General features: G+C 41.3%; 2 protein-coding genes across 3 annotated transcripts in view; one reads left to right on the plus strand and one right to left on the minus strand.

Moving 5' to 3' along the window:
- wdr27 (WD repeat domain 27) overlaps window positions 1-499 on the minus strand; it is a gene marked incomplete at both ends in the record, with an annotated part of 36,963 nt that extends 36,464 nt beyond the window's left edge. The window contains one exon of the mRNA XM_083987569.1: window positions 365-499. Within this exon, the coding sequence (XP_083843695.1) occupies window positions 365-499 (135 nt within the window). The remainder of the gene's footprint in view (window positions 1-364) is intronic.
- A 1,018-nt stretch (window positions 500-1,517) lies between these two features.
- psme4a (proteasome activator subunit 4a) lies at window positions 1,518-27,381 on the plus strand. Of its 2 annotated transcripts, XM_083988036.1 has the most exons (47): window positions 1,518-2,254; window positions 3,457-3,597; window positions 3,825-3,941; window positions 5,169-5,225; window positions 6,749-6,793; window positions 8,072-8,221; window positions 9,344-9,407; window positions 9,493-9,567; window positions 9,988-10,110; window positions 10,199-10,291; window positions 11,187-11,452; window positions 11,608-11,794; window positions 11,895-11,984; window positions 12,094-12,158; window positions 12,603-12,753; window positions 12,854-12,952; window positions 13,054-13,123; window positions 13,244-13,311; window positions 13,403-13,618; window positions 15,376-15,533; window positions 15,674-15,769; window positions 16,577-16,632; window positions 16,745-16,801; window positions 16,968-17,023; window positions 17,259-17,357; window positions 17,485-17,547; window positions 17,639-17,734; window positions 17,901-18,032; window positions 18,148-18,357; window positions 19,395-19,531; window positions 19,854-19,907; window positions 20,016-20,145; window positions 20,247-20,328; window positions 20,435-20,588; window positions 20,723-20,792; window positions 20,881-21,006; window positions 21,092-21,244; window positions 21,353-21,457; window positions 22,008-22,099; window positions 22,186-22,317; window positions 22,422-22,630; window positions 22,766-22,851; window positions 22,972-23,100; window positions 23,683-23,838; window positions 25,522-25,684; window positions 25,776-25,909; window positions 26,060-27,380. In XM_083988036.1, exons 1-47 carry the CDS (start codon window positions 2,058-2,060, stop codon window positions 26,192-26,194), a joined length of 5,544 nt encoding a protein of 1,847 aa, XP_083844162.1. In that variant the 5' UTR covers window positions 1,518-2,057; the 3' UTR covers window positions 26,195-27,380. The 2 variants fall into 2 exon arrangements, with proteins under 2 accessions (XP_083844162.1, XP_083844163.1); XM_083988037.1 differs by lacking the exon at window positions 5,169-5,225 and having other exon boundaries at window positions 26,060-27,381.
- The last annotated feature ends 482 nt before the right edge of the window (window positions 27,382-27,863 follow it).

The following is a 27,863-nucleotide window of genomic DNA, read 5'->3' on the forward strand; positions in this document are numbered from 1 at the left end:
AGTCTCATTACATACAGTATATACTAACCCACTTTCTTTTCTTATCCTGCTGTATTTTTTCCCTTCAAGATTGTGGCCAATTCGTTCAAATCTATAACATTTTTCATTCATCTGTACCATGTTATTTTGAATGAATGCTTTCACTTAAGTTTCATTTAACATACAGTATAGTGAGCATATATATATACGATATAAAAATATAGTAGGCTATTTATTAGAGAGGCAACAACTGTTTTAAATAGCAGGTTTAGCTCTTATGTACATAACACAAATTCTTACATAAGGGTTCTTGCTAAAAAATGAAAACATTGCTAATTAACGCCAGTCAAAGCAACACACAGTAAACAAAACTTTGTTGACAAACCTTCTGCTCGACATCCTCATTACTGTAAATCAACATGTCTTTGCTATGCTGTGGTATACCGCAGTAGGAGGGACAACATGCGAGTTGCCTGTGTGGCAGGAGTCTATCACAAGCTAAACTGAGCTTTTCAAGCATCTTTAGCTACTCCACAAACCACCACGACTCCAGCAACCACGCTTCGATGTTTGCTGCTTAATCAAACTTAACCCTAAACAAACTTAAACATGTACTTCATTTACTTTTCTTTCAAAATGTGTGAAAATTCAGAATAGTATTTCTGGCTAGCCAACGTTTGGAGCGAGGTGACATTTCCTCGAAGCTAAAGTTTCAGGTGAACAAGTGCTACAGGTTGCTAGGACACCGGTCAATTTCCGCTACGTTAGATTGTCTATACTAGAGCAAGATGTCACACTCAATTGAAGAAACAAACAAACAAACAAACAAAAAACTACGTGTCCCTACTCAAAATAAACATTAGACATTTTGACAACTGTGCTCTTTTCAAAGTCTCTAAATATTGTTTTTTTCCTAATGTAAGAGGTGAATTTGGCCATTTTTGGTAGTCAACGATATCGATATGTGTGACCCGAATAGTACTTCAAAGTTCGGCCAGAGTGGGACTTCTTTCTATTTGATATATCCTACCTGCTTCTTGTACCTTACCTCTTCTAACCGCAGGGTGGCGGTCACTGTTCAGTATTGTCCATTATGTGTAGACAAGGGGAAGTCACCATCCACTGTTACCATATATGACCAGGGTAGGGTTAATCATATCCCCCACTCCAAAATGAATTATTTGGATGATAGATACATAATAGACTAAAACAAGTGTATCTATCTATTTATCTACCGCATTTAACTACGTCTATGGTTAATAAAGGGAAAAGGGTAGTGAGCTTCACAAAATAACCTCTGGTGTATGGTGCAGCTATTTTTGGCCTCGTGGAAGAGCAAAATACAGGAGTAAAAAAGACACCTGAGGACACTTGTCCTAAGTGGATTTCAAGTCATCCTGTGAGAGTGGCCAAAGGATAAGCATTTATAAAAAGCATGAATGAGGGTGAGAGGAGGAGGAGGAGGAGGGGTGTTGGGAAATGTAGTGTTGTTCGCATCATAAGCCGACGGACATGACGTCTGTGTTGTGTAGCTGGGTGTCGTCGTCCTCTGCTGTCTGCTGTGCTGTGCCGTAGTTGGACGAGCCAGTCGACGTTGATACTTCATGGGATGTGACCGTGATTTCGTAGTAGAGAGCTAACTTTAGCTAGACCGTTAGCCCGATTGCCAGGTCCGTAGGATAACGTTAGCCGCAGAAAGAGAGAGGAGTACGAGCACCAACCAACGCGGTCTCTTGGCTGGACGAACCCGTGTCTCTCGGTAGCCTGTGTACACTTGAGATGAAACTGATAATGTCGCCATTTTCCGGCAAATGGAGCTAACTTAACTTAATCTAGGCGACTAGCTAGCTTGTTATCAACTTGGGGATTTCATAACTTAGTCAGTGAAGTGTGCGGGCCATAACAACCTTAGACTTCACCAGACAGGGTCGGTAAGCTAGCTGGGAAGTCGCTAGCCCTCATATTAGCCGGGTAGCATAACAACGTGCACCGGGAAACCCAGCGAAGTTGAACTGAACAGTGAATTTTTTTCTTTTTCTTTGCTAGCACAGTGAAGCTAGCCGGTAGGAATTTTTAATATGAAAGAGGCTCAGTCCGACACATTGGGTTTTGTTCCTCAAAAAGACATCGTTTACAACAAACTTCTGCCGTACGCGGACAGACTCGACGATGAGTCCAGTGAAATTTTGAGCAAAATAAAAGGAAATTTAGCCCGAGCTGTTCAGCTTAGAGAGATATGGCCCGGGGTGCTGTTCTGGACGAGGAAACTTTCCACGTAAGTAACACTAATCTCTGACATCCTAACGCAACAGTAACAGTTGTTGATCACCGGGGTAATGTTTTCAACCTTGAGCCCTTTGAAAGGACGTAAACAAACTTATGCGTAATGTCATAATGTGGAGTGCACGCCGTCATTTCGCCTTGTGTAACGTTACTTTTTTTTATGTTGGTTGTTGGGTAACACTGAAGGCTGTCTGTCCAGGTTGTACCTGTTCACACCGGCCAGTGCCTCGCTGTTATCTGTGATAATGAAGGTTTTGAAAGCCTCTGAAACCCATTACTGCCTGGGATGTTTTCATGGTTTATTAAGGCTTAGTTAGTTATTTATGGCCACAAACTACAAACCACCCTGTGTGTCTGATTAGTGACGGTATAGGTTTAATATTTGGGGCAAGTGTCAAATACACAACGTGACCCTGGCAGTGCATTAGTAAGTCATTGTCATTATTTTTTTTCCCACGTGTGTTCTGGCTTTGACATTTCCAGGGAGTCAGGAGGTAACTCATGAGATAGCCTACCTCAAAATCAATTTTAATCTTTTAGGAAAATATGAGTTTTTCATTTAAGCCCAGCTTGTGTTATACACAGTGTTTCATACAGTTTTAGTGTTTGTTATCAGGTAATATTTAACTCCCAAGCAGCGAAAACATGTTATACTCGTTCATTTGAAATAATAACAACAATCAGTAGTAGCACTGTGCCCCCTTTAACATTTATTAATTAATGAGGCTGATTGCTCCCGCAAATATGACAGTGGATTACTTAGATTGCTGTTTCATTTTGTTGCACTTGGTTGCTGGGCAGTCTTTAATCCGTTTCAGTCCCTACTGCTGGCGCATTGGCCTGTCCAAGAGTGAGTCATTGCCGGCTCAGAGAGATGGAAAGTTTACTGTGGGGTTGACCCAGATTCTGTTCACTGGTATTTTGGCATTTTAATGGTGATACAGACATTTCATAATGATTAATTTCATATCTCTTAATCAAGCTTTGACAACTTTGCTTGTGCTATTATCAAAACAATTGCCTGTGCTCCCACTCTCTTAAGTTTTGTCTGAGTCTGTAATGAAATTAATTATTGTATCCATGAGAGAACATAAGCACCTAAAGTTGTGTTGTTCACACATCTCCTAGGGGCTTTGATAACTTATCATGCGTGTTGAGAACCAAACAATTAGCTCTAATGTGTTTCTTTTTTAGGTACATGAGACTGTATGGGCGGAAGTTCAGCAAAGAAGACCATGTGCTGTTCATCAAATTGCTCTATGAGCTAGTAACGATCCCCGGACTGGAGATCAGCATGATGCAGGGCCTTGCTCGGCTTCTTATCAACCTCCTCAAGTAAGAATGGGCCTCATCTGTTTCCCGCTACTGTTTGTACACAAGATAAACATGCAAGTCAGAGAGATATTTTGAGTGCTTACTTCCCCAAGATTGTCTCCAAGTTGGATTGTTTAAAAACATACCGCAAATCCACCACTGATGATAAATTGTGAGAGCTTATGGATGTGAGCTAAGATTTCTCTGTGTTTATTCTCATCTATTTCTATGTCTGATTCATCCAACAGGAAAAGGGAACTACTGTCAAGGGACGACCTTGAGTTGCCGTGGAGACCACTGTACGAGCTGCATGACAGGATTCTGTTTTCAAAGACGGAGCATCTGGGCCTCAACTGGTTTCCCAAGTATGCCTCTGTTCTTCATAGCTGCTGTTCATACTGTCAGTATGCTTGATCATAGGAATTAGGATATGCTTTTGATATATCCAGTGAGGAGGGCATTCTGGGTACATTAAAATTAATTTGGAAGTTTTCCATAGATTAGATAACATTTAGTAGCCACATTTTGTGATGAAAGTGTTAACACTTTTTTTAACACTGTATTTTTCAACACTTAGATTAACCATCAAGCTCTAGAAAGATCTATGAAGTGTGCTGACATATAATATTCTTCTTTTCCTGCAAATTCAATTCCTTAGGTTGTGATGGTGGTATATGTAATTGCACAGTGAAAACAGAACTAATCAAACAACAGAATTCCCGTTCTTGGAGAAGCGAAAGTTGATTATATGTAATGTAAGGGTAAAATCATTGAAAATAAGGTGTGTATGGAATATGGATATGGAATTGAGTGTAACCAAGGATTCCCACCTTATTGTGCTTACACTACTGACCAAAACGTTGCTGTTAATTCCCTAACTGTCCAGACAGATCATGGTGTAACACACAAAGGCCCAAACACATTAACTCTGCAGAGCTGCCTTTTAATTTAAAACAAAAAACAAGCTTTACATTAGTGAATTTGGTAATTTAATATACTATACTTTCACTCCAATGAACTTAGAACAGAATATTGTAGCTACTATAGATCAATATATTTACACATCAAGGTAAATAATTAACAGGCAGAATTTCTTTCTTTTTCGCTTTCAGCTGCTCTTGGGTTATGGGTTTCGGGTCTCTCTTGTATTAATGGGCCAGTTGTTGGAGAACAAGTGGAACATGTTTCCTGACACATACCCTTCATAACTGCACTTCTTGAATGGAGCAGTGTCAGCTATGACCTTTACGCTTGGGAGCGAGTTGAATGTTGGTTTACTCGATGCAACACTCTTGGAAACTTTCTGTGAGGGTCTTAGCAAGCAGTGCGAGGTGCTCTTTTATGGTGCTATGGGAACATTGTATATTAATCACACAAATGCCTTGCTAGCAGCACATCACTTTCATGTTACAGCTGATGACAGCAACCTGCTTTGGCTGATTGCCAGCTCACCTCTGTCAAAACTATACTAATACTCAAAACATGATAAAACAAATTGTACAAGTTGATGCAAAGTATGTTCATTTTTTTGATTGGCACTTTGTCACGTGCTGAATGTGTTCTTTTATGCCTTTGTCTCCTTTCACATTCAGTTCTCCACGGCCTCGTTCATCCACTAAACTCATAATGCTAAAATTGGTTCAGAGGTGGTAAGGACAATACTTCTCTTTGTGTTTTACTTTGAATTCATCGTTTGAGGCACTTACTTGTTTTTTTTGTTTTGTTTTGTTTTGTTTTTACATTGCATGTCAAAACAAAAACTGGACACCCCATATACAGCTTATGACGGAAGAAAAATCACGACTTATTCAATCAATGTTAACATTTCACTCATATCGGAGACTGTCGCACTGCAGCTAACAGATTTATTTTTACCCTTCTTCTATCCACCAGAGAGTGATAATAGGCAGTGTTTATTTTTTTCTAGGGTTCCTTCTAATCATAACGGCCGTATTAGCAGATGATGCAGTTTAGGATATTTAAGATGCATTATGTAACGTTTATTGCTCCACGAGCTTAGCGGTGGCATTGGTATGTGCATAAATGCTCTCTCAACAATTATCTATATTTTGGCCCATATTCAAGGAAGTTGCTTTTACATATCCATCCTCTTAGCTTGCTTTGAAGTTAGACATCCCTGCTTTTACAGTACAGCATTTTGGGGAGTCATGGAAGAGTGCAACCTCTTGTCACGTTTTCTCCCCCTCCTGGTATGTGTCGAGGTCAACGTGAGGGTTCACTTCAACTCAGATACAAAGGTCATACAGTGTAGTCTGGGGTTTCTTCTCCCAGAGTGTCTGAGCACTTTGTAACGGGACACTCGGTTTCGCTAGTTCCGTTGTTGCTAGACCTGCAGTGCATGAGTTTGACCGCCTGGTCTGTGGCCTGTGTGTTGTGGGCTTACAGTGCTATAAACAGAGAGATAAAACCATACAGTACATTTTCAGTTTGAGCTGCTGCAGAGTGCATCACCCATAATTCAACTGTTGTCACAGTGCTCCACGTGGAGTATGTGAGCTACAAAAAGACTTGAATGATACGGAGATAAATAACCAGTTGGTGAGTGGGACTTGCAGGGCTTTTACAACAAAGCATGGCTTGAGTTTGCATGTGAGCAGATAGGTGGGATTGTGGGCGGGGAAGCTCAAAAGCTGTGGTTATATCGGTCCTGAGCTTTCAACACTCTTATGTGACCACACTCCTGTGTTTGCAGTCTATAAATGAATATAATCATGTAAGGAGTTTGTGAGGTGTAAGACATTTTATTATAAGAAGTAAATCCAGCCTGTTATAAAGTATCATAGAAGGGGCTTTAAGATTATGAATTTTATGAATGAACAAGCAAATTGATTGTGAACATATTGAATCTGTATGTTAACTCGAGGCTAGCCAGGAAGATCACCCACTATTGACAGCAATCACTTTGTTTATTTTCAGTAAGGCGATCATAGTCTGTTAATGAAATTCTATTACAATTTCCTCACTTCACCAACCTTTCAGTTTTCCTCTGTCACTGTACACCAGCCAGGTGTCTAATGAAGGCGTTTCTGTCTGCATGCAATCCAAGTCAAGTTGCACTGGCGTGAAGATTGTTTAACTGTCACTCTAACATCAGTATTGCAGTTTTTGGACATATTAATGACATTTTATTCTTTCTTGTATTTTATTTCAGCTCTGTGGAAAGTGTGTTGAAAACACTTATCAAAAGCTGTAGACCGTAAGTACACCTTGATAATATTGTATGCAAATACACCACCCTGTCTCATCTTTGAATTTAGATTCCTGGAAGGTTCAGTTCAGTTTATGCATTTCCAGGTCAAGTTGTATTAGTCACACAGTTTATTTATTTGTATAAATATTGCCCATCCCGACTTGACAGGATATTAAGTAACACAAATGTGCATATATGGGAAAATTACAGTTATGCAAAGCCGAACTGATATGAAAGAAAACACTCTGTGTAAATGCTGGATGCTGCCGTTGAAAAAGAAACCTATTGAGGCCAGCGTTAGGCGCCACTAGGGTGCCTTTTCACTCCCTAGCTTTGTTGTCACCCGCAGGTGCCCAATTGTGCTCACTCTAGTGGTTCGTTTGCAGATATCTTATGTGAGCAGTAGGACTCTTCCCTCACTTTGCACTTAGGCAGATAATCCTATTACCTCATCTAATTCGGTCTTGTGTGAGAGTTTCCTGTTACTGTGAGAAGGGAGAGTGATTTGTGGTCAGGTGCTGAGACACCGTGGATCAGCTGGTGAAGCAGAGGGAAGAAGCCTTGGTTGGAAGTAACAGGTTTTTTTTTTTTTTTTTTTAAACGCCTCTAGTGGATGGGGAATTGCTGAGGTGGCTAGGTGACCTGAAATACCCTGCAGGGTTTACACAAGCACATAATGAACCGTGAAAAATCCCCCCGTGGGACAATGAGCCCAGTGGAACCACAGGATTTACCATAACAGCTAAAAATGTGCCAGGTGTAGGACTTGTAATCTCCCGTTTTTTGGAACATTGCGCTCATGGCATCGAAAATTTCATTAGATGCTTGTTTGTGTGTATTCCCGTCTTCTGTTTGTAATGTGAACATAACACAAACATGTGGATGGTCACGAGGAGTGGAAACTCAAACACGCACTAGATGATTCACGGTTGCCTGCAGTTGCTTTAAATGTGTTACAGAAGGTCTCATTATATATTAATGTAAATGTAACGTTTTGCAACGTGATGTAATGTTTTTCATTAAGTCTCACGGTAACATCAGGTCATGAGTCTCCAGGTGCCTGATCAGGTCGTTCAGGTGTGTGTGTGTGTGATTTGTAAAGGACCTAAGAGGCTTGTCCATCTTGCCAACATCCTCTAAGCTGCTCTGCTGGTGGTTCAAATTCTGCTAGTGTCAATATATATCCACTCACGAGCTGGTGAATGATATAAATAGCATTCTTCTCGTAACCTCCCATCAGCTTCATTTTACACACTAATAGCGATTCTCTCTCTGTTCATATAGATACTTTTCAGAGTCTGGCACTCAGGAGATGCTGGATGAGTGGAGACCACTCCTCTGTCCCTTTGATGTCACCATGCAAAGGGCAATTAGCTACTTTGAACTCTTCCTCCCCACTACTCTGCCTCCGGAGCTTCATCACAAGGGGTTCAAGTAAGACACTTTTTCATCCTGTCCTGTGTCTGGGTGTCATCAAAGCTATCCGTCCAGTCTGCAGGTAGTTCAGTAAAGTTAGCCTTGAGATCCAGTAAAATACAGCTTGGCTTTGAAAATGACAACGGATAAATGTGTATAGAAAGGCTCAGGGTCCTGGAGGTCATGGTCACCTTGTCTGCTAGAATGGAATCAGTGCCAGCAGTGCCAATATGCAGTGGCGTGCTGCTGCATACCATAGTGAGACATCACAATGAGTGCTCTGAAAAAGAACCAAGACTCATTTTACTATGTTTTCCCTCACCGGTTAGATTAAAAACACACTGTTAGTGATTTCAGTATTTTTGTTTCCGATTGTAAAATATCCTTTTTTTTTCATTTGAATATTGTCTGGCATTCCCTTCCTCCCACACTATTAAATAGTTGTGTAGAGATGGGATGAGTTTGGCCTCTTAATTCTGGCAGAGCATCCTCTAAATGTCACCGCCTACCTAATGTCTTAGCAATGATGCAGACTGTTGACCAGATGCATACCTTCACAGCCACTGTCTACTTTTTAGAGCGTACACTCTCATCCTGGAAACAAAGCAAGTGATTGCTCTTAAGATTTTTCCCTGACGGAGCCCCTTCGGGATGAGAGTCAGTTGTCTGCAGGAATGCTGCGTCCACACTGCGCAGCACTTAGAAGTTAGCATAGACATGAATTACTTAGAAAGGTTTGTAGCATTGTGCATGGGCTGGAAAATGGAAGAGGACGACTCTTAATTTTAGGGGTGTATATAGTAATTTCCTAATAATTTCCTCTGACAAAATATTTACACTTGATTGATGTATGCTTGCCCATAGACATACTGAACATTTTTAGCCTGTTCATCTTACTCACTGTCCACTGAACTTTAAACTCGAATCACTAAAAAACACTAAAATCTCAAGTAATCAACTAATTGCATAATTTTCCTTTAATTAACACTAATTTACATAATTATTTGGTGCTATTAGGAAATGATACGGAATTATGGACATGCAAAGGAAAATGTTGCTCTAACCTGTTAAACACAGATGTACCTAATAAGGTAGTCAGTCAAGAAACTACTCTCAGTAATTGAAGTGTTGTGTTGACAGGTTGTGGTTTGAAGAAATGATCAGCTTATGGGTGTCTGTGCAAAATCTTCCAAGCTGGGAGGTGGTGAGTAGATTCATTCATTAAGAAAACGCTTGAATATACAGTGAAACATGTTTCCTGTGTAACATGTTGTCCTCCATCTTTGCAGCATTTGGTCAGTCTCTTTGCTCGCTTGGCTAATGACAACATTGGCTACATCGATTGGGACCCCTATATCCCTAAGGTTTGTTGCCCTCTTTTTCTGAACATCCCATTCCCAGTGCCTGCTACACAGTAAAGTTGTTTTGAGGTTGGTGGCACATGGCCTCGTGTGTTGCCTAACCTTTGTGATTTTGGCTGGCGGTGTTTATTTCATGGCCATGGCTGCTTGTCAGAGAAACAAACTATCAGATTTCCTGCTTGATCTTGCAGCCACAGTCACAAATAGGGAAGTGACTTGCATCATGTTTGTGCTTCAACCCACTGACTGTTTATGCCTTTTGACAACACCAGATATAGGTCACTAATAAACCCCACTGACCTGTAAACACCCACATGCTGTAGTTTTTTGATCAGTTTTTATGACCGAATGACTTCACATCATAATAATTAAGTGTTAAGACATATAACGTATATAACTTTGTTTTGTTTTTTCACATTTCAGATCTTCACAAGGATTCTGAGGAGCTTGAATCTCCCTGTGGGGACCAGTCAGATGATTGTACCAAGATATGTCACCAATGCCTATGACATCAGCCATGTGGTTCTTTGGGTCTCATCTCTCCTGGTCAGTTCTTTTTTTTTTCAGTACATTTTTAGCAACTGCAGTTGTTGAAAAACTTTTCTTCAATTTACTCTGGTTGTATTGTGTTCAGGGAGGACCCAGCAAGCAAACTCAAGCACAACTCAGTGGCCTTTTCAACAGCATCACATCCTTCTTCCATCCATCAAACCATGGCCGCTGGTTGGTGAGTCACTTTTTACTTAAGGTGGACGACGAGTCAAATGCAGACTGCCTGGAGTACAAGTTTAGAAAAACCTTTGTGTGTGAGAATGATCATAACTATAATCTAAGGGAAGCATGAGTCACCATAGCTTTCAGTGCATCACTCATCCAGAATGTTCTAGGTATAATTCCAACCCCATGTTAACGTGGCTTAACAGGGCACATGGCAGCAGCGCTCACAGTGACAGAGGTCGGAGTCCCTCGTCATCAATTTTCTAGGAAGCTTCCTGAATCTCGGGGGCTGTCGGGGCTTGACGTGGCTATCTAGTTCAGATATAACGGGAAGCCATGTGAGTTAGGCGGCTGTAATGCTATTAAATGTCACTGGGAGCAGAGCCACATGCCTTTCTGTTTTGAGGAACCCCCTGTACTAGATTTGAAGAACCACAGGCGGCGAACTGTCCTCATACACAAACCTTTATTTTTGGCAGGGGGGGATGAGTTTGTGTGTATTCTAGGCTGTTGCTTGGAAACACGTGAGAGGTTCATCCCTCATGGTGTGGCTTTATGACATGTAAACAGTGTTTGGCAATGCACTAAGAGTAAACAAAAATGCTCCCAGGAGTCAGGTTATGATATATTGTGAGTAGCCAAGAAAAAAAAGTTCCTCTTTGGACAGTCAAATGAAATTACAACATGCAAACGTGATCCCATTCCCTTCACGTACAAGACAACTACCAGTGAACAAAGTGTTCTGTTCACAGTGAATCGGTTTGTCTTTGTACGTCCGTTATGCCATTCATGTCTCCATATGCTCTGTGTGACACCCTCTGCTTCTCCAGAGGCGCACTGTCCCACCTGTGTGTCATCCCCTTTGTCACGTATCAGTCTTTCTGTCCCTCTGTCCTCACGTGCAGATGAAGCTCATGAAGCTGCTCCAGCGTCTCCCGGCCAGCGTGGTGCGGCGGCTGCACAGAGAGCGCTACAGGAAGCCCACGTGGTTGACACCCATACCAGACAGTCACAAGCTCACAGAGGAGGACATCACAGAATTCGTCCAGAGTATGATGCAGCCCGTCCTACTGGCCATGTTCAGCAAGACGGGCAGTCTGGACGCAGCCCAGGCCCTGCAGAACCTGGCTCTGATGAGGCCCGAGCTGGTCATTCCCCCTGTGCTAGAGAAGTAAGTTTGCACCGAACCAGAGAATCTCCTTCGTAAATGTTCTGCTTCTTAAGAATTTGGAGCGCTGTTGCTGGTTTTTCCGCTTTAGATAAGAGACAAGGCCACATTTTGAATTGAACACAAAGGGCTGATTGTGTTTTTCTCCTCTACCATAGAACATACCCTGCTCTGGAGACTCTGACTGAGCCCCACCAGCTGACGGCCACTCTGAGCTGCATGATTGGTGTGGCACGGAGCTTAGTGTCAGGTGGGCAGCGCTTTCCTGAGGGGCCCACTCACATGCTGCCCCTGCTTATGAGGGCCCTGCCAGGCGTCGACCCAAATGACTTCAGCAAGTGCATGGTATGCTCCACTGTTACCATTGTACTGTATTTCTCTTGGCCCTACCATAGTTAAATAATATGAATTGGACGTACTGTAAACATTATCCCTCTTCCTACAGATCACATTCCAGTTCATTGCTACATTTGTGACTCTCGTGCCTTTGGTGGACTGTTCGTCTGCCCTACATGAAAGAACTGACTTGACAGAGGTAAACCGCTGGGTTTTTTCCCCCCTCCCCTCTTCACAGTTGAATGCAATGTGATCCTTTATCATCTTCGCACATGGAGCTTTCATATTGTTTTTGTTACAACTTTCAGGTGGAAAGAGAGATGTGCTCTGCCTCGGCTGAGTTTGAAGACTTTGTGCTTCAGTTCATGGACAGGTGCGTGGAGTTTCGATTAAAAACACTGCATCAAAAGACAAGTCACTCATCAGCAGCAGTCTAAGGGATTAACACACATATATATTGGCTAAAACAAAATTTATTTGAGGTTTTATTAATATGAAGATCTGTGTTCACATCCTGTAGTTATGGTTAATGGCAGAGGAAGCCGATAACAGTGTGATAAAAAAAAAAAAAACAACAACCGGAAGAAAACTCTGTCACACATTGTCTGCAAAGGTTCTCAGTTATTCAGATCATCGTTTTTCAATTATGGTTGAATCAAGGGAAAGTCATAGAGTATCTACAACCAAATCCAGTACATACATGGTTATGACTTCCTCCTGTCTCATAACCGCATAACAACACACAGTATTTGTTGGAGGTGGAGTGATAAAATCTGAACATTTTAACTGATGTGTTTAACTTCTTTAATCTACACAGATGCTTTGCCCTGATAGACAGCAGCACCCTGGAGCAAACTCGAGAGGAAACAGAAACGGAGAAGATGACTCACCTGGAGAGTTTGGTCGAGCTCGGCCTTTCCTCCACCTTCAGCACCATCCTCACACAGTGTTCGTTGGATATCTTCAAGGTTAAGACCAGCACTTGTCTCAGAATGCAATATTTTCATATTCTCTCATTTGTAAATATCTCTAGACTTACGAGAACATTTGTCACGTTTTTTTCAACAGGTGGCTCTAGTAAAGGTGTTCAACTTTGCGACCACCAACATCTTTGAGACACGTGTTTCGGGGAGAATGGTGGCTGACATGTGTAGAGCTGCATCAAAGGTCAGTTTTGTCCACTCTGACTCTTAATCGAGGCTCAAAGAGTTAACCCGTTGTAGCTTGTTAGTTTACTATCTTCATCTCTGCTGTGCTTCTCATTTCAGTGTCACCCTGCAGAGTCACTCAAGATGTTTGTGCCACACTGCTGCAATGCCATAAACCATATAGCTGTCAGTAAGTGCTCACCGCAAAGGAATAAGCGGCTCTAAAAGAGGAGATGATTGAACGCATGACTTGTCTTTTCTTCCATGTGTCTTTGTCATTTGCTGACAGACTTTATTTCCCCCCTAACAGATGAGGAAGTGTTGAATGAGGAGGAACTCGACAAGGAGTTGTTGTGGAATCTCCAGCTGCTCTCCGAGGTGATTTAAACCTAACCCCTAACCTGCAGTCTCCTTTGTTTACCATCACAGCTGACCTATAACACAGTGCCTCTGTCCATTTGCACTTCAGGTGAGTCGAGTGGACGGTGACAAGATCCTGCCCTATCGTTCTGACCTGGTCCAGATCTTGCAGTTGACACTGCGCCTCAAGTGTAAGCAGGGCTACATGCTAGCCTGCAACCTGCTCCACCACATCCTCCGTTCTACTGCCCTCATCTACCCCACAGAATACTGCAGTGTGCCAGGAGGCTTCCACAAACCAATCAGTGACTACCTGCCCATCAAGGTACTACTCATACTCTATGTATATTTCACTCACTTTTAGGGGTGTACCGAATCCTGATTTGGGCGTTTCTGCGGAATACTGAATCAGCTGTTTTAAGATTTGTCCGAATCAAATCCCGAATCCTACTCCCATCATCGGCCCATACAGTAAACACAGATTATAAATGCAGTAAACAGTTCTAGTTTTATTCTAACTGTAAAAACTAATGGGCAATAACTTTCGCCATTATTTTGCATTATGCTCACACTCAGAGAAAATCACAGAACATTTAAGCTTCAAGTCATTCAGGATACAGGCTGTCATATTTTTTCTCATTAAAAACAACAAAGAAAAAGACAAAAAGTTAAATTATTTCCACAGAGCAGAGAAAATGTAATGTCTGTATTATTATTATTATTATTATTATTATTATTATTATTATTATTATTATTATTATTATTATTATTATTATTATTATTATTATTATTATCTATCGGTATTATTGTATGTTACTTATGCCATGTTAACATGTTAATGTTAAACTAACCGAGCGAGCGCTCTGTTTGTTGGTTTTAAACTACTGCGATAGCAATACTAATTTCTGTTAGTCCATCTATGATGTTTTCCATTATAGCATCAAGCTAGCAGACTTTATATTTAATTTGTGATAATGACAGTTAAACTGGCTGTGCTAAGAGTTCTTTGAACTTTGTCGTTCAGGGAGGGCAGAATATCGATCGTAAACCTTCATGTAACTGTTGGCGGTGTCATTATGTCGATGTGCGTAGTGCAAGCCTAAGGATCGGCAGAAACTGAACCCCATCAAAAAGCCCAAAATTGGGCCGAATCTGTAACGGAGTCCTGGATTTAGTACATCCCTAATCACTTCAGACAAAGTTCTGCTGTTTTCCTTATGGGAGAATGTCCCACATGACTGTTCAGGTGCATTAATGCTCACACACTTTGCGACCAAAAGTCCACTCCTTGAGAGATTTGTTTTGAAACAAAGAGGCACTTAGAATTACAGCAATCGCAAACATTCGCCACTGACAGTCAGATGACTGTGTCAGATGACTTACTGTGGCATTCCCTGTGACCTGGTTTGATTAATTGCCGGCCTCTCTTTAGACAGTTACGGTAGTCATTGAAGACAGTCTGTACTTTGATCCCATTGTCTCCTCGGTTGAGGCATGTGGGTAGTGGTTCACTTGGCAGGATGACCGTCTGCCGCACCATGAGAAGAGACTTTCATTTGTGGTTGCCAGCAGTATTGCAGGCCTGAGGGAGTGTACTATGGGTTGCGTCAGTGAAGTGATCTGTAATTGGTGTCATAAATGCATATTGATACCTTCTCAATGCAGTGATAAACTGTCTCACAACTCAATTATTTTTATTTAGCCTGTAAACACGCAAAGACAGACACAGTTTTGTAAAACTTAATGTACTCAAGTGACTTTTATCTATTATCACAATGAATAATATATAATATCGAGTGCTCTCCGCTAAGAGCAGGGAATGTTTTCTTTCATGCTTTGTTTTAGCAGCAATGAGTCTGACTTCTGTCTGATTGTTTAGATTGTTTAGACTGAAGTTTCAGTGGGAGATTAAGTTCCTCTTGAGTGATCTTCCACACATATAAATGTTCTCAAACCAGATGAAACAACTAATGAGTCATGAAACTCATGAAACAAATGACGTTATTTTTATTAGGTCTGATTAGTATAACCTGGTGTCTGTGCTAAATTAAGTAACATGCTCACTGGTTTTAACCCATACAGGATTGGGGTCGACCTGGGGACCTGTGGAATTTGGACATTCGGTGGCATGTGCCCAGTGTTGAGGAGACGTCCTTTGCTTTTTATTTGCTGGATCTGATCCTCCAGCCAGAACTTCAGCGCCTTCAGAGATTTGCACAGGGAGAACAGGACATGATCAGGTAAGGAGCAATGACTCTAAGAGCCTCTCTCTGCTCCTTTTAGAATATACATTTTAATCTCTACTGATGTCACCAGCTGTGTTTTGTCCAGTTTTGACTCTGTGTAGATGTCACAAGGTTGTTGGTTTTGTGTTTTCCAGAGATGATGTCCTACAAAGCTTGAGCATCGTTCAGCACTGCCTCCTTGGTGCTGGGTGTCTGATGCCTCCACTGAAAGGACAGCCCATCCCTGAACTGTGAGCACCTCGCTTGACTAACCTCTGTCCTGACCAAGTTAACCAGAGAGTAACCTTGGGTTAAAGGTTCCATATTATACTGTTTTTCAACCACTTCACATATATCCAAGTGGTCCAACCACATTGTATTTGGACTGTATTGTCCCAAATCTATCTGCGGTTCTAAATCACAGCAATGCACTCGCCATGCTTGTTTATCGTTCCGGTAAAATCTCAGTAGGCGGAGCTCACCTTCTTATAGACTAGCCCAGGGGGCAGTACCAAGGCAGACTGCGAGGTTGAGTTAGCTGCTCTTGATGTCAAGAGCAGCTGCAATTCCAACTGGCCTGTTTGGGCAGACGATCTCAAAAAAGTGAAGCAATCAATTAAGGGAGCAGACAGACTTTTTTCCACCTCCAGGCATCATAGAAAGGCCACGGGAACACATATAACCGCTACAAAACCAGTAGAAAGTGGATTTAGCATAATATGGGCCCTTTAACAAAAAACAGTTAGAGTTCTTCTATGATAGAAAAGTAGCTTCAGTTGAATCAACATGAATCAAAGACCCTCTAGATTTTCACATTTGGACTGATGATAGAAAAGACACATCGATCCTTGCATTGTTTTCACTTGTCTGAGCTTTCTGTCATTTTATCATTTAGTCAGAGAAATGTCTACTGAATATCATAGTAACATTTTAAATACATCCAACAACTGAGAAGCTATTTTAGGCACTTGATATGGAACAGGAGTTTTGCACTTCCAAAATGTTTGTTTTCAAATGTTCAGTCATTAAGTTGCCGTTGAACCTGCTTTCTCCCCCAGGGTCCGTAGTATGGTGAATCTAGACGAGACCACCCTCTACACAGGAATGGAGTACGGTAAGTTGCCTTTTCAGAGCTGTAGGGTGACAACAATTTGACTCACGACAGATGTCAACTGTAGGGTTCGTTGGAGTATAATCTTCCACTGTCATATTATTTCCAACTGCAGATCGGACCAGAGAAAACTACAGAGATGCTATCTGCGGTGTAATGAGACAGCTGCTGCGTAAGTGTTCACTCGGTTACACACCGTTTTAAGCTTGTGATCTCCCTTTTATCCACCGCCACATCCCCCAAAGCAAGCTCTAGTCACAGACGGCTTAACAGTCAAGCTCACAGTATACTGAAGGTTTTCTGACCTGCCATCTGAGCTCCCTTTCCTCTTCTTTCAGATTACATCCTGGAGCACTCCGAGGATGACACCAAGTCTCTCTTCTCCATCATCAAGGTGGGCAGGCTATAATAGAATAGCCAGTTTACTTTTCAGTCTTAATGCAGCATTGTTTATGTTAAAAAAAAAAACAGAACAATCATCAGGGTTCAGGAAAATTTGTTCTGTTACACATGCTGTAAACAAAACATGCACTCACAACAGTGTCAAAACACAGCCTATTGCCAATACATGATAGATTGATCCTATCCCCCTGCACTAATCAATATTTTTGTCTGTGATAACCTTTCAGATCATCAGCGACCTGTTGCACTTCAAAGGGTCTCACAAACACGAGTTTGACTCCCGCTGGAAAAGCTTCAACCTTGTGAAGAAATCAATGGAAAACAGAGTGAGAACTGTTGCACTCGATTTTCTTTCTTTACATTTGTCCCATGACTCTACAGTGATATTGCCTCTTATGTTTGAAGTGACTGGCAACTAAAAGTATACATTGCCTTGTCGTTGTTTTTTTACAGCTTCACGGCAGAAAGCAACACATCAGAGCTCTGCTAATAGACAGAGTCATGCTCCAGCATGAAGTAAGCCACGTTTAGAGAAAATATGTTTTTTGGGTGTCATTTTATTGCATGTACTGCTTTTTTAAAACTCTGGATCTGTTTGTGTTATCAGCTGCGAAAGCTGACAGTGGAAGGATGTCAGTACAGGAGCATTCACCAGGAGCTGATGAAGGATCTGTTGAGGGTTTCCACAAGCACCTACAGTCAAGTGAGTTCTACAGGACATCCAACATTGATGCATTGACCACCTGTTATCAATTAGTGGTTAATCTTTCCCATTTATTAGCCTCCTCTGTTTTTTTTTTACCCTGTCACAAAAAGAAGTTGTTACACACCATAAATCAAAAAGAGTAATCCTAATATTCCTTCTCCAGGTACGCAGCAGAGCTCAAAATGTGTTGTTCACTGCGCTGGGAACCTACAACTTCTGCTGCAGAGATCTGATCCCCCATGTGCTGGGCTTTCTCAACCCAGACAACAGCAGTGTCACGCAGCAGCAGTTCAAAGTAAGACCGTACCCCAGCTCTCCATTATAACAACTCTCAAAAACAATATTAACCTTTACATATTCGGGAGTTTATACGTACAATTTTCTGACATCCCATCTCTGTGTGTCTTCAGGGTGCCTTGTACTGTCTTCTGGGGAATCACAGCGGGGTGTGCCTGGCCAATCTGCACGACTGGGAGTGCATCGCTCTGACGTGGCCCGCCATCGTGCGCTCTGGCCTCAGCTCAGCCATGTCTCTGGAGAAGCCCTCCATCGTGCGGCTGTTTGATGACCTTGCAGACAAAATCCATCGCCAGTATGAGACCATCGGCATGGACTTCTCGGTAGGAACAACACTAAAAACACCTACATATTGTCTTTCTTTCTTAGAAAAAGAAGTCAAACAACAGTGCCCTGAAATTAATTTGATGCAAGGTTTCAGTGAGTGTATAATCTATAACAAAGTGTACTTTATGATTTCCATTTGTTTTGGTTTGAAAACATGAGCTGAAATTGTATTGATTCCACATTAATCCAACACAAATTACATGTATTTATATTCTAGTATAAACACACCATTTGCTGTAGATTAAATTTTAATATCACTCAGTTTCTCTGCTGTTCAATTCACTCAACAAAAGCTCACTGTTGCTATCAGAATTTTATTTTTCTTTACCGTGGTGTAGCAAAAGGTATGACTGAAAATAATGATACAGACCTCACTCTCTGGATTGTCACACATGTATATTAAATCTAGTGGAAAAACTAGTTACAAAACGGTTAAGACAAATGTTTTTCCCCCATCCTCTGTGCTGTCAGCCTGGGGCTTACATACATAACCATGCAAGGAAAAGCAAATATTTGTTCAGTCTCCTTCTCTCTTCTCCCCTGTCGGCTCTCCTGGCATTGACATGGTTCTCAGGTGGCCCAATCCTATACAGGAGTGAATAAACCCCTGCCCCTGACTCTTACTCGCTCTCTCACATACACATACACACAGACAATAGACCTGCCTGTCAGTCAGACAGGATAAAGTCAACAACACATCCAGTCTTTGTGGTCACTTGAGACACATGTGGAGATGCACTTTTAATGCCTGGTGTAAACTAACACCTGTGACTACTGTACACCCTTTGATTGGACACTTGTCAGTGCCAGGAACCAGTCAGGGCCTCGGGTTGAATTTATTTACCAAAACACAGTGTAATAATAACAGTGACACATCAGTCGTACCAGTTTGCACAGTGGTTAGCTAGTAGTAGTAGTGGAGGGAGTTCTTTGGCTGCTGTCAGAGAGTTTACCCACATTTTAAAATGCTGCTTATACTGCTCATTTGGGTGGAAAATGGTTAATGTTTTATCTTGTGCTTTTATCACTTTAGATCCCTGCTGAGTGCTGTGCTGTAGCCAAACAACTGATGATCACTGGAAATCCCTTTCCTGCGGACCCAGTCCCTTCAGAGGAAGAAGTAGCAGAGGGTGTAAAGAGGCAGGAGCTCAAGAATTCAGAGTCTGTTGAGTAAGTTCACACCAGCAACAAGAGGAAGTCTCATTAGCATACCAAAGACCTTGCTGATCACTTGAATATTGCTTCTTCCTCTTTGAGCAACCAGAATGATGATTTGAGTTGCAATGAATTTAACGCGGAATTTACGTTTACCTTCATAGTCTTTTTGCCCTCCTAGAATAAACTACTGATAAACATTAAAATATTGACACATAGCCCATCTGTTAAGATGTTATGTTTACTCTGCATACAAGCTTAATGTGACCGAGACAGGTTTGGTTATATAACAGACAACTTGACGTGCAAATGCTAATAATGCGCTACATTTTTGTAGGAAATACAAACACCTCATTGGTGATCTGCTGGACTGCCTCAGCAACAGGAACATGTAAGTTCGTTTAATATTCACATCTACAAAATATGTTCATGTGTGTGTGTGTATTATTTTTGTTATTTTATATTATCTTCTAAGCAGCTGCTTTGTTTAACATTCCAGGCCTTGGAAGTTTGAACACATTTCCATTGGTTTCATGTCTCTGCTGCTGAGAGACGACCACCAACTCCCACCACCTGCTGTCATGTTCTTCGTCAAAAGCCTCAACCATGACTCCCTCTATGTCCGCAAGGTGTGCCATACACATAATATTACATGTAGTAGTAATGCTGTGATTCTTAAAGACTGCCCTTCCAATGTTTCCTGCCTGAAATGTCTTATTTTCTCCATTAGGTGGCAATATCAGCCGTAGCAGGAATCATGAAACAGATAAAGAGACCACATAAGAAAGTCCCTGTCAGCCCCAATGAGCTTTGTAAGTATCACAAGAATTTGTGTGTGTAGTGTTTTAGCATTTCATTTCATTTAAAGTTTAGTTTCTTAAAGTCATCTGAAAAAATATTTTCACATATGTTTGCTAGGTGGAGTGAAGCAGATGAGCAATGTTGTAGCAGGGGACCGTCCAGACAACCTCTGGCTCCAGTATAACAGCAGCAGCCTGCCACGCACACAGCAGGACTGGGACCAGTGTGTGTTTGTGGAAAAGACTCACTGGGGATACTACAGCTGGCCAAAGTTAGCATTTTATAATCATTGTATTTCTCAGCTTTGTCTCATTCTGTCTTATTGATTGTCTTAATTCATCAGTTTCTCTTGATAATATCATATTTCACTTTTTTCTTCACCATTAACTCATTTTTGTTATTTAGGAAACTGATGATGTATGCACCATTGGAGGAGCAACCCAAGCAGGACTTGTCCAGAGATGACATGACGGAGGTTTGTCCATTACAAATCATGCACACATGCTCCAGAAAGTAATGATAGCTGTATCCAGTTGAATTAATTCTCGTGTTTGTCCTAACAGCGGGAGCAGATCATCTTCGACCATTTCTCAGACCCGGTATTCATCAACCAGTTCATTGAGTTTCTCTCCCTCGAGGACCGTAAAGGCAAGGACAAGTTCAGTCCTCGCAGGTTTTGTTTGTTCAAGGTGAGATAATTTAGGGAATATAATCAATTTATGGAAAAAAATATAATAAAACCAGTTTAAACAAATTCCCCTTTTTCTATTTCAGGGATTGTTCCGCAATTTCAGCGATGCCTTTCTACCAGTGCTGCAGCCACACATGGAGCGCCTAGTGGCAGACTCCCACGAGAGCAAGCAGCGTTGTGTTGCGGAGATCATGTCTGGCCTGATCAGAGGCTGCAAGCACTGGAGCTACTCAAAGGTATGGATTTGAAACTCTGTAAAGTGGCAACTACTACTACTCCTTTCTTCTGAAGGTGCTTTTTCAACATTTGTGGCACCACATACCTTATACACTTCTGCTTTACAGGTTGAAAGCCTCTGGGAGGTGCTGTGTCCACTGCTCCGCACTGCCTTGTCAAACATCACAATAGAAACTTACGCTGACTGGGGCACCTGCATCGCCACAGCCTGTGTAAGCCTTTTGTCCTATTACACTCATTGTGTCTTTATCTCTCCATTTCCCTACATATATGTCTCTTGTGTAGGGATGCACATGATTAACCGTTAGCCGATGACAAGAACTTTAACCGATTAATACTATATAATATATCAGGTTTTTTTGTTTTTTTTAGCTCCTTATGTCGTCAACTCATAGGGGCGCGTCGACACGTGTTGACTTCATGTGCCTTCAGTCATATTTTGCAGCAAAAAGTTGCACAGGAGGACTAACAGTATGTGCCAGTTATGCAGCGCAGTCCCCGTGAAGGAAGGTCAGACAATAAATGTAGCCTACACGGATATAGATGTGCATCACCTGTAACAACAGCGCTGGAAAGAAGAAGTGTTTTATAACAGCAAAAAAAAAAGCAGTCGATTGCCCCTGTGAGCGTTTTAAACTTATCGTTTAACGGTTAATAATCAGTTAACAAGTGTTGGTTATCGGTCAGAAAAATAATTCAAAACGCGCATCCCTACTCTTGTCCTTTCTTCTATCTGACTCTGTCGTTGCTGAATTTTTACAGGAGAGCAGAGACCCACGCAAGCTTTACTGGCTGTTTGAGCTGCTAATGGAGTCCCCGGTCAATGGAGAAGGAGGCTCCTTTGTCGATGCCTGGTGAGTAGAAATGTTGCCGCCCAAAGCAGATGTTAAGGTGGCTGACTTAAGTCTGATTTTTCTCCTTTTTTTCTCCCCCGTTTCAGTCGTCTGTATGTGCTACAGGGAGGCCTTGCTCAGCAGGAGTGGCGTGTGCCAGAGCTCCTCCACAGGTTGCTACAGTACCTGGAGCCCAAACTCACACAGGTCTACAAGAATGTACGGGAAAGAATTGGCAGGTGAGCTCCTCTTTTTTTAGACTGTGAATGCATCATTTGCTATTATTGAGTATTAACCCTCAGTTTTTTTGTATCTCATCTTATCTTTTCTAATTCTCTTCCAGTGTGCTCACTTATATCTTCATGATTGATGTCAACTTGCCATACACCCAGCCAACCACCTCCCCGCGCATCTCAGACTTCACAGAGAGGATTTTGTTGCAGTTGAAGCCTCTAATGGAGGGTGATGAGGAGATCCAGAACCACGTTATTGAAGAGAATGAGGTGGGAGAGCAGGATGAGAGGACGCAAGCCATCAAGCTATTCAAAACAGGTAGGTGGTGATGTCACTGTTAACTTTGAACTCAGCTGTCCCACTGAAAACTGGTCATTATGGGAATGATTGAAAGAGGCAATGTTTGCAGAAAAATAATTTATTTTTGTTTATCACATTTTCATACATTTACAGTGCTAAAGTGGCTGATAGCAAGTGCTGGTCGCTCCTTCTCCACTGCTGTATCCGATCAGCTACGGCTGCTTCCCCTGCTGTTCAAGGTGAAACCTTCAGCTTTGCCAGTTACCAACTTTCATTTTCTCCCCATAATGTATACACAGTTTAAATTGATGCCAGCGCACCCATTAACCTATCTCTGTCTGGCTGCTAACCTATCTCAGATTGCTCCAGTTGAAAATGATGACAGTTACGATGAACTGAAGAGGGACGCAAAAACCTGCCTGTCACTGATGTCTCAGGGACTCCTCTATACAGAACAAATCCCCATGGTCCTCAGTGCCCTGCAGGAGGTGAGTCATTGGCAACTGCGGCTGTTATTCAACGTCTCACCTGCATCACCCATGACTGGGCTTTTTACTGATTCTCACATTTATAACATAAGATTGATATAACTAAAAAAAACACCAACAGTTCAAAGGAATCGACAGCCGAATCAATTCTGCCTTGCTGACTATTGCTTCTTGAATTATTATGACACAATACATTGTGTCATTATCTATATCCTCTGTCCCAGAGCGTGCAGCTCCATGTGAAACATGTGAGCATATGTAACAGTAGTCTGGATGATTTGGGTACATCTTGTGGTGCACAACTGGTAGCAGTATGATATCAAATTACATTTTATATGAAGATGAAAATAAATAAAATTATGATTTACAAAGTTAATTAACTAATGATTGGAAAGATCCAAGCAGTGGATTGATGTGACACACATACTAAGAATGAGTGCTTGGCCTTTGTGCTCCTGTGTTTATATGGTATAAATGTTCCAAATGAGTTGGTGTACTCATGGGCACGGTCTGTTCCTCTTGTGAAACAAATGCTCAGAGTCTATTATTGATGTGGGATGGGTCTGTTATTGTGTGCTGCAGATTGCTGGCAGCAGTTCCTGGCATGCACGCTACACTGTGCTCACATACCTCCAGATCATGGTTTTTTACAACCTGTTCACCTTCATGAGTGACCAGAAGGCAGTGAACGACGTGCGGGCACTTGTGATACGACTGCTGGAGGACGAGCAGCTGGAGGTAAAGGCAAACAAGCATTCACAGCAGTGTAAGATGAAGAGCATTAATAATGCAGTGCCAATAGCTGAAACATGTAATCAGCAAGTGGAACATTGTTAGAAGATGAACAAACATATGGCACCCTGATTATATAATCATCGCCAAGCTACTGGCCAATACGTGCTTGTTTATGCTAGCAGGCACTTGCACTGTCTTCTAGCTTCACTGTAGTGATTCAGCACTCTCCTCCTGGCTCTCCACTACCCCCACCACCACCACCCCACCAGTCCTCTAGCTGTTGCTATGGAAACCACAGGCTGCAGTAATCTGTTGCTATGGAGATAATGTTCAGATTGAAAGAGGATGAGGGAGAGGGATAGAGTAGAGACAAAGGAGAAGTGGGGGATGGATGGAAATAGCCATTTTTGTTTGGTCTCTTGAATTAACCTAAACCTGATTTGTAAGTCTTGGCTATATGACACTTGGATTCTTCTTTTCAGAATCATATTTATCACCAAAACACATTTTATGCATGTAATGGCTACTCTCTATTATAACTAAGTAACATGGTGCACAAAACACCAACTTCAACTCATGGGGAATGTTTCTTTTCAGAAAAACTAAACATGATCTCAAACTGATTTTCCCTAATTGTCATTTAATCTGCTACTCAAAGATTTGTATGATTCTGTTAAAAAAATTAGCTTTTCTTGCTCAAAATTGAGAATTCTTTGAAAATGGAGCCTTCAGATATGATCATTTTAGATTGCATTATAGAAAAGCTTTCCCACTAACATGTCCACCCCAGTCCCCAGCTGGTTGCTATTTCCATCCAGCTAGCCAGTGTACACACTAGATGAACACCCTACGTGATGACATTGTTGCTATGGTATGTCTTATGTATGTCTTACAGTGCAGCCAGAGGTTGGGGGCTTGTTGGTTCGAACGGATAATGGAAAAAGATTGGGTGAACTGTTATAATGTGTTGTAAAAAAGAATGTGGAAAAAATAACTTTTTCAAGATAAGAAGCAGTAAATTATGTGGCCTTTTTTCCACATTAAATGGTAATACCATGTACAAAGGAATAATAACAATACCCAAAATCAATCGAAAAAAATAATAAAGCAAAGTAAAATACACAAGCTCCCTGAATCTATATTAAGACTGAATGTTATTATTATTATTAAAGAAACATATGAGGTTTGTCTCCTACAAAATCTACTTTCATGGATGGATGCCATCATATATGGACAGTAAACTACCGGAGAGGAAAATAAATTATGCAGCCCAAAAAATGATTGTCACTCAGAAAACCTTACCCCCTTCGAGGACTCCTGAACAACATGATTCTTCAAGTGTATATCAGCCTTACCCCCTAATTTTTATGTTGTCAAAAAGTGGCACTTTACATTCAGAGTGTATGGAATTATAGTGTATCATAAAATCCTTTTGAAGTATCCCGTTAAAGGCACAGTCCTCAAAATGCAAGGATAAAGTGGCATTCCAATCATCTGTGAGCAATGTCAGTGTAGGTTTTTCAATTACTTTCCGGTTCCTGTTGGGATTTATCATGTTTAGTACTGTCAGATAGTTATGAAATACTAAGCTTTTTAATCTGTTGGACTGTTTGTTGTAATTGATTCTGCAAAATCATGACACAGCACTTTAACTCAACACCTCCACCTGTTGCATTTACTTTCTAGGTACGAGAAATGGCCGCCACAACACTCAGCGGCTTCCTTCAATGCAATTTCCTGTCCATGGACGCACCCATGCAGGCACATTTTGAGGCGCTCTGCAAGACATCCTTGCCTAAGAAGAGGAAGCGGGAGCTCGGCTCTGTAGTGGACACTATACCCTCCGCTGGTAAGGAACCACTCAAGAATATGTGACAATACATCCAGCGTTAACTGTTCTCTCTCATTTTAATGAAATCCCTCCTGTTGTGCTTTTGTAGACCTTGTGCGGCGCCACGCTGGTGTCCTCGGGTTGAGCGCTTGTATTCTCTCAAGCCCCTATGATGTGCCCACCTGGATGCCCCAGCTGTTGATGGACCTGAGTGCTCACCTCAATGACACACAACCCATTGAAGTATGTGTAATCACCCACTAATGACCTTATATTGATGCAGAGAGATGGTCTTTGAGCCTTTTTTCTGTTCTGCTAGTTTTACTTTTATTTCACTGAGTAAGAAATGAAAAAAAAATAGCCTGTTCTAACTTGTTGTTTGTGGCCTCCTAGATGACTGTGAAGAAAACTCTGTCAAACTTCAGACGGACTCACCATGACAACTGGCAGCAACATAAACAGCAGTTTACAGATGACCAGCTGCTCGTCCTGACTGACCTGCTGGTCTCCCCCTGTTACTATGCCTAAAACCTGGTAAATGATATTCTCACAGACAAAACTATTACTGAATGTGTTCACAAGCACATGGGAAAGACATTCAACATTAATTTAATTCATCACTGAAGCTGATGAAGGAATAATTTTAGAGGGATAAGATTATGTTTGTTTGTGTTTCACTTGTATCAGTTTGGGGCGACCCCAAACTGTACAGACACCAGCCTGCATTGGGGAGAAGACTGAAAGACAGCATCACCCTGGGGATGAGTGCAACACAAAGCAACTGAGATGTGGCACACAGGATTGAAAAGTTGTGTATTTATGTCTTTAGCTCATTTACATTTCTACTATACTTAATATTTAAGGATCAATCATAGCAGGGATGGATGACCTGCAGTTTGTAACATTACTGTACAGTTTTTTTTCTTCTCCTTTTTTTTGGGTTTGTTTGTGTGCATGTGCACAGGATGTATGTGTGTGTGCGCGTTTATGGGATGCTTGAAGACATCTACTGGTGTCCCACACATTTCTCAGGATTATATCCCAAGAATCAACTCTGAGCCAACACGATGTCCAGTGTAGGACATAGTCTTTACCATCTTCCAGTAGTGAAGTGAAAGCCACAGAGAAATGACTATTGAAGAATGGTCTCTTTAGATTAGACCTAAACCTGCAACACACAATGTTTGTGTGGCTGTTTGATCTATCTATGAATATATGCATCATGCATGTATATATCATGGTATAGCAAATATGCACAAACATATTTATTTATTTATTTGACTTTTTTTGAAGTGCTAACCTTTTTTTCAGATGTATTTCTGAGATTAAGTAGATGACTGAATTTTTAGCAATGGAGCATACGATATTCTCACTTACTATTGCAAAGAAAGGGAGAGGGCAAGCTCCCCCGCTGCTGTGCTGTGTGATGCATTTGCTGTGAGGACCTGAGCACAGTTTGTTCACCATTTCACGTGTCTGGGTGCAAGAAAAATAACCAAACTGCCTGTCCGTAATGTTGACCTCCCTCTACACTATCACTATCACAATCATTTACCTTTTTCTAAAACCCAGTGAGATGAATCATTTACCTTTGTTTGCTTATGTTTTCCCCTGATGACTTGAAATTGGTCAAAGCATTGAAGCATTTAGTACCTCACTTATGTATAGTGTAGTGCCAAAACTGCAGTGATTTTTTTCTTTCTTTCTTTTTTAGATGTATTGTTTGCTTATTGACTGATGATAATAAATTGTTTCTAACAAAATAAATACATTCTATGTTTTTCTTTCCCCCTCAATGTTATAAATGTCATATTAGACTAACACAGGCCACCTACAATTTCAATTTAGCCTTAATTTATTTTTCTTCCCATTTTTAAAAATGCATTATTGTAACTGTTACAAACAAAATGTGCATGTTTTTAGTTTGTTTTGTGAGTTTATTATGCTTAACAGTGGCTCTCAGCTGCTATAAAATTGATGAAAATCCTGTATTTTTCCCAAATCATGTGGCAGCTTCTTGTTTAAATGACTTGAATATTTCCTAAACCTGTTAGCCAGAGTTTCACAATCTGATGCTTGTCCTGCTTTAAACCTCATTCTACATTGTGACTAATGTACTTTTTTTTCCTCTTTTCTTTTTTTGCTGTTAAAGTTAAAATTCAAAACACTTGTCAACCAATTTGAATATCATATTTAC

Source organism: Trachurus trachurus (genome assembly GCF_905171665.1).
Source record: "Trachurus trachurus genome assembly, chromosome: 15".
NCBI classification, from domain to species: domain Eukaryota; kingdom Metazoa; phylum Chordata; class Actinopteri; order Carangiformes; family Carangidae; genus Trachurus; species Trachurus trachurus.

What these genes read in the sequence shown, in the direction of transcription:
- psme4a (XM_083988036.1), top strand. Translation starts at nt 2,058, where the DNA reads ATGAAAGAGGCTCAGTCCGACACATTGGGTTTTGTTCCTCAAAAAGAC. An exon ending in TGCCTCAGCAACAGGAACAT is followed by an intron (nt 19,908 to 20,015) that starts GTAAGTTCGTTT and finishes TTAACATTCCAG; the next exon opens with GCCTTGGAAGTTTGAACACA. An exon ending in GTACGGGAAAGAATTGGCAG is followed by an intron (nt 22,318 to 22,421) that starts GTGAGCTCCTCT and finishes ATTCTCTTCCAG; the next exon opens with TGTGCTCACTTATATCTTCA.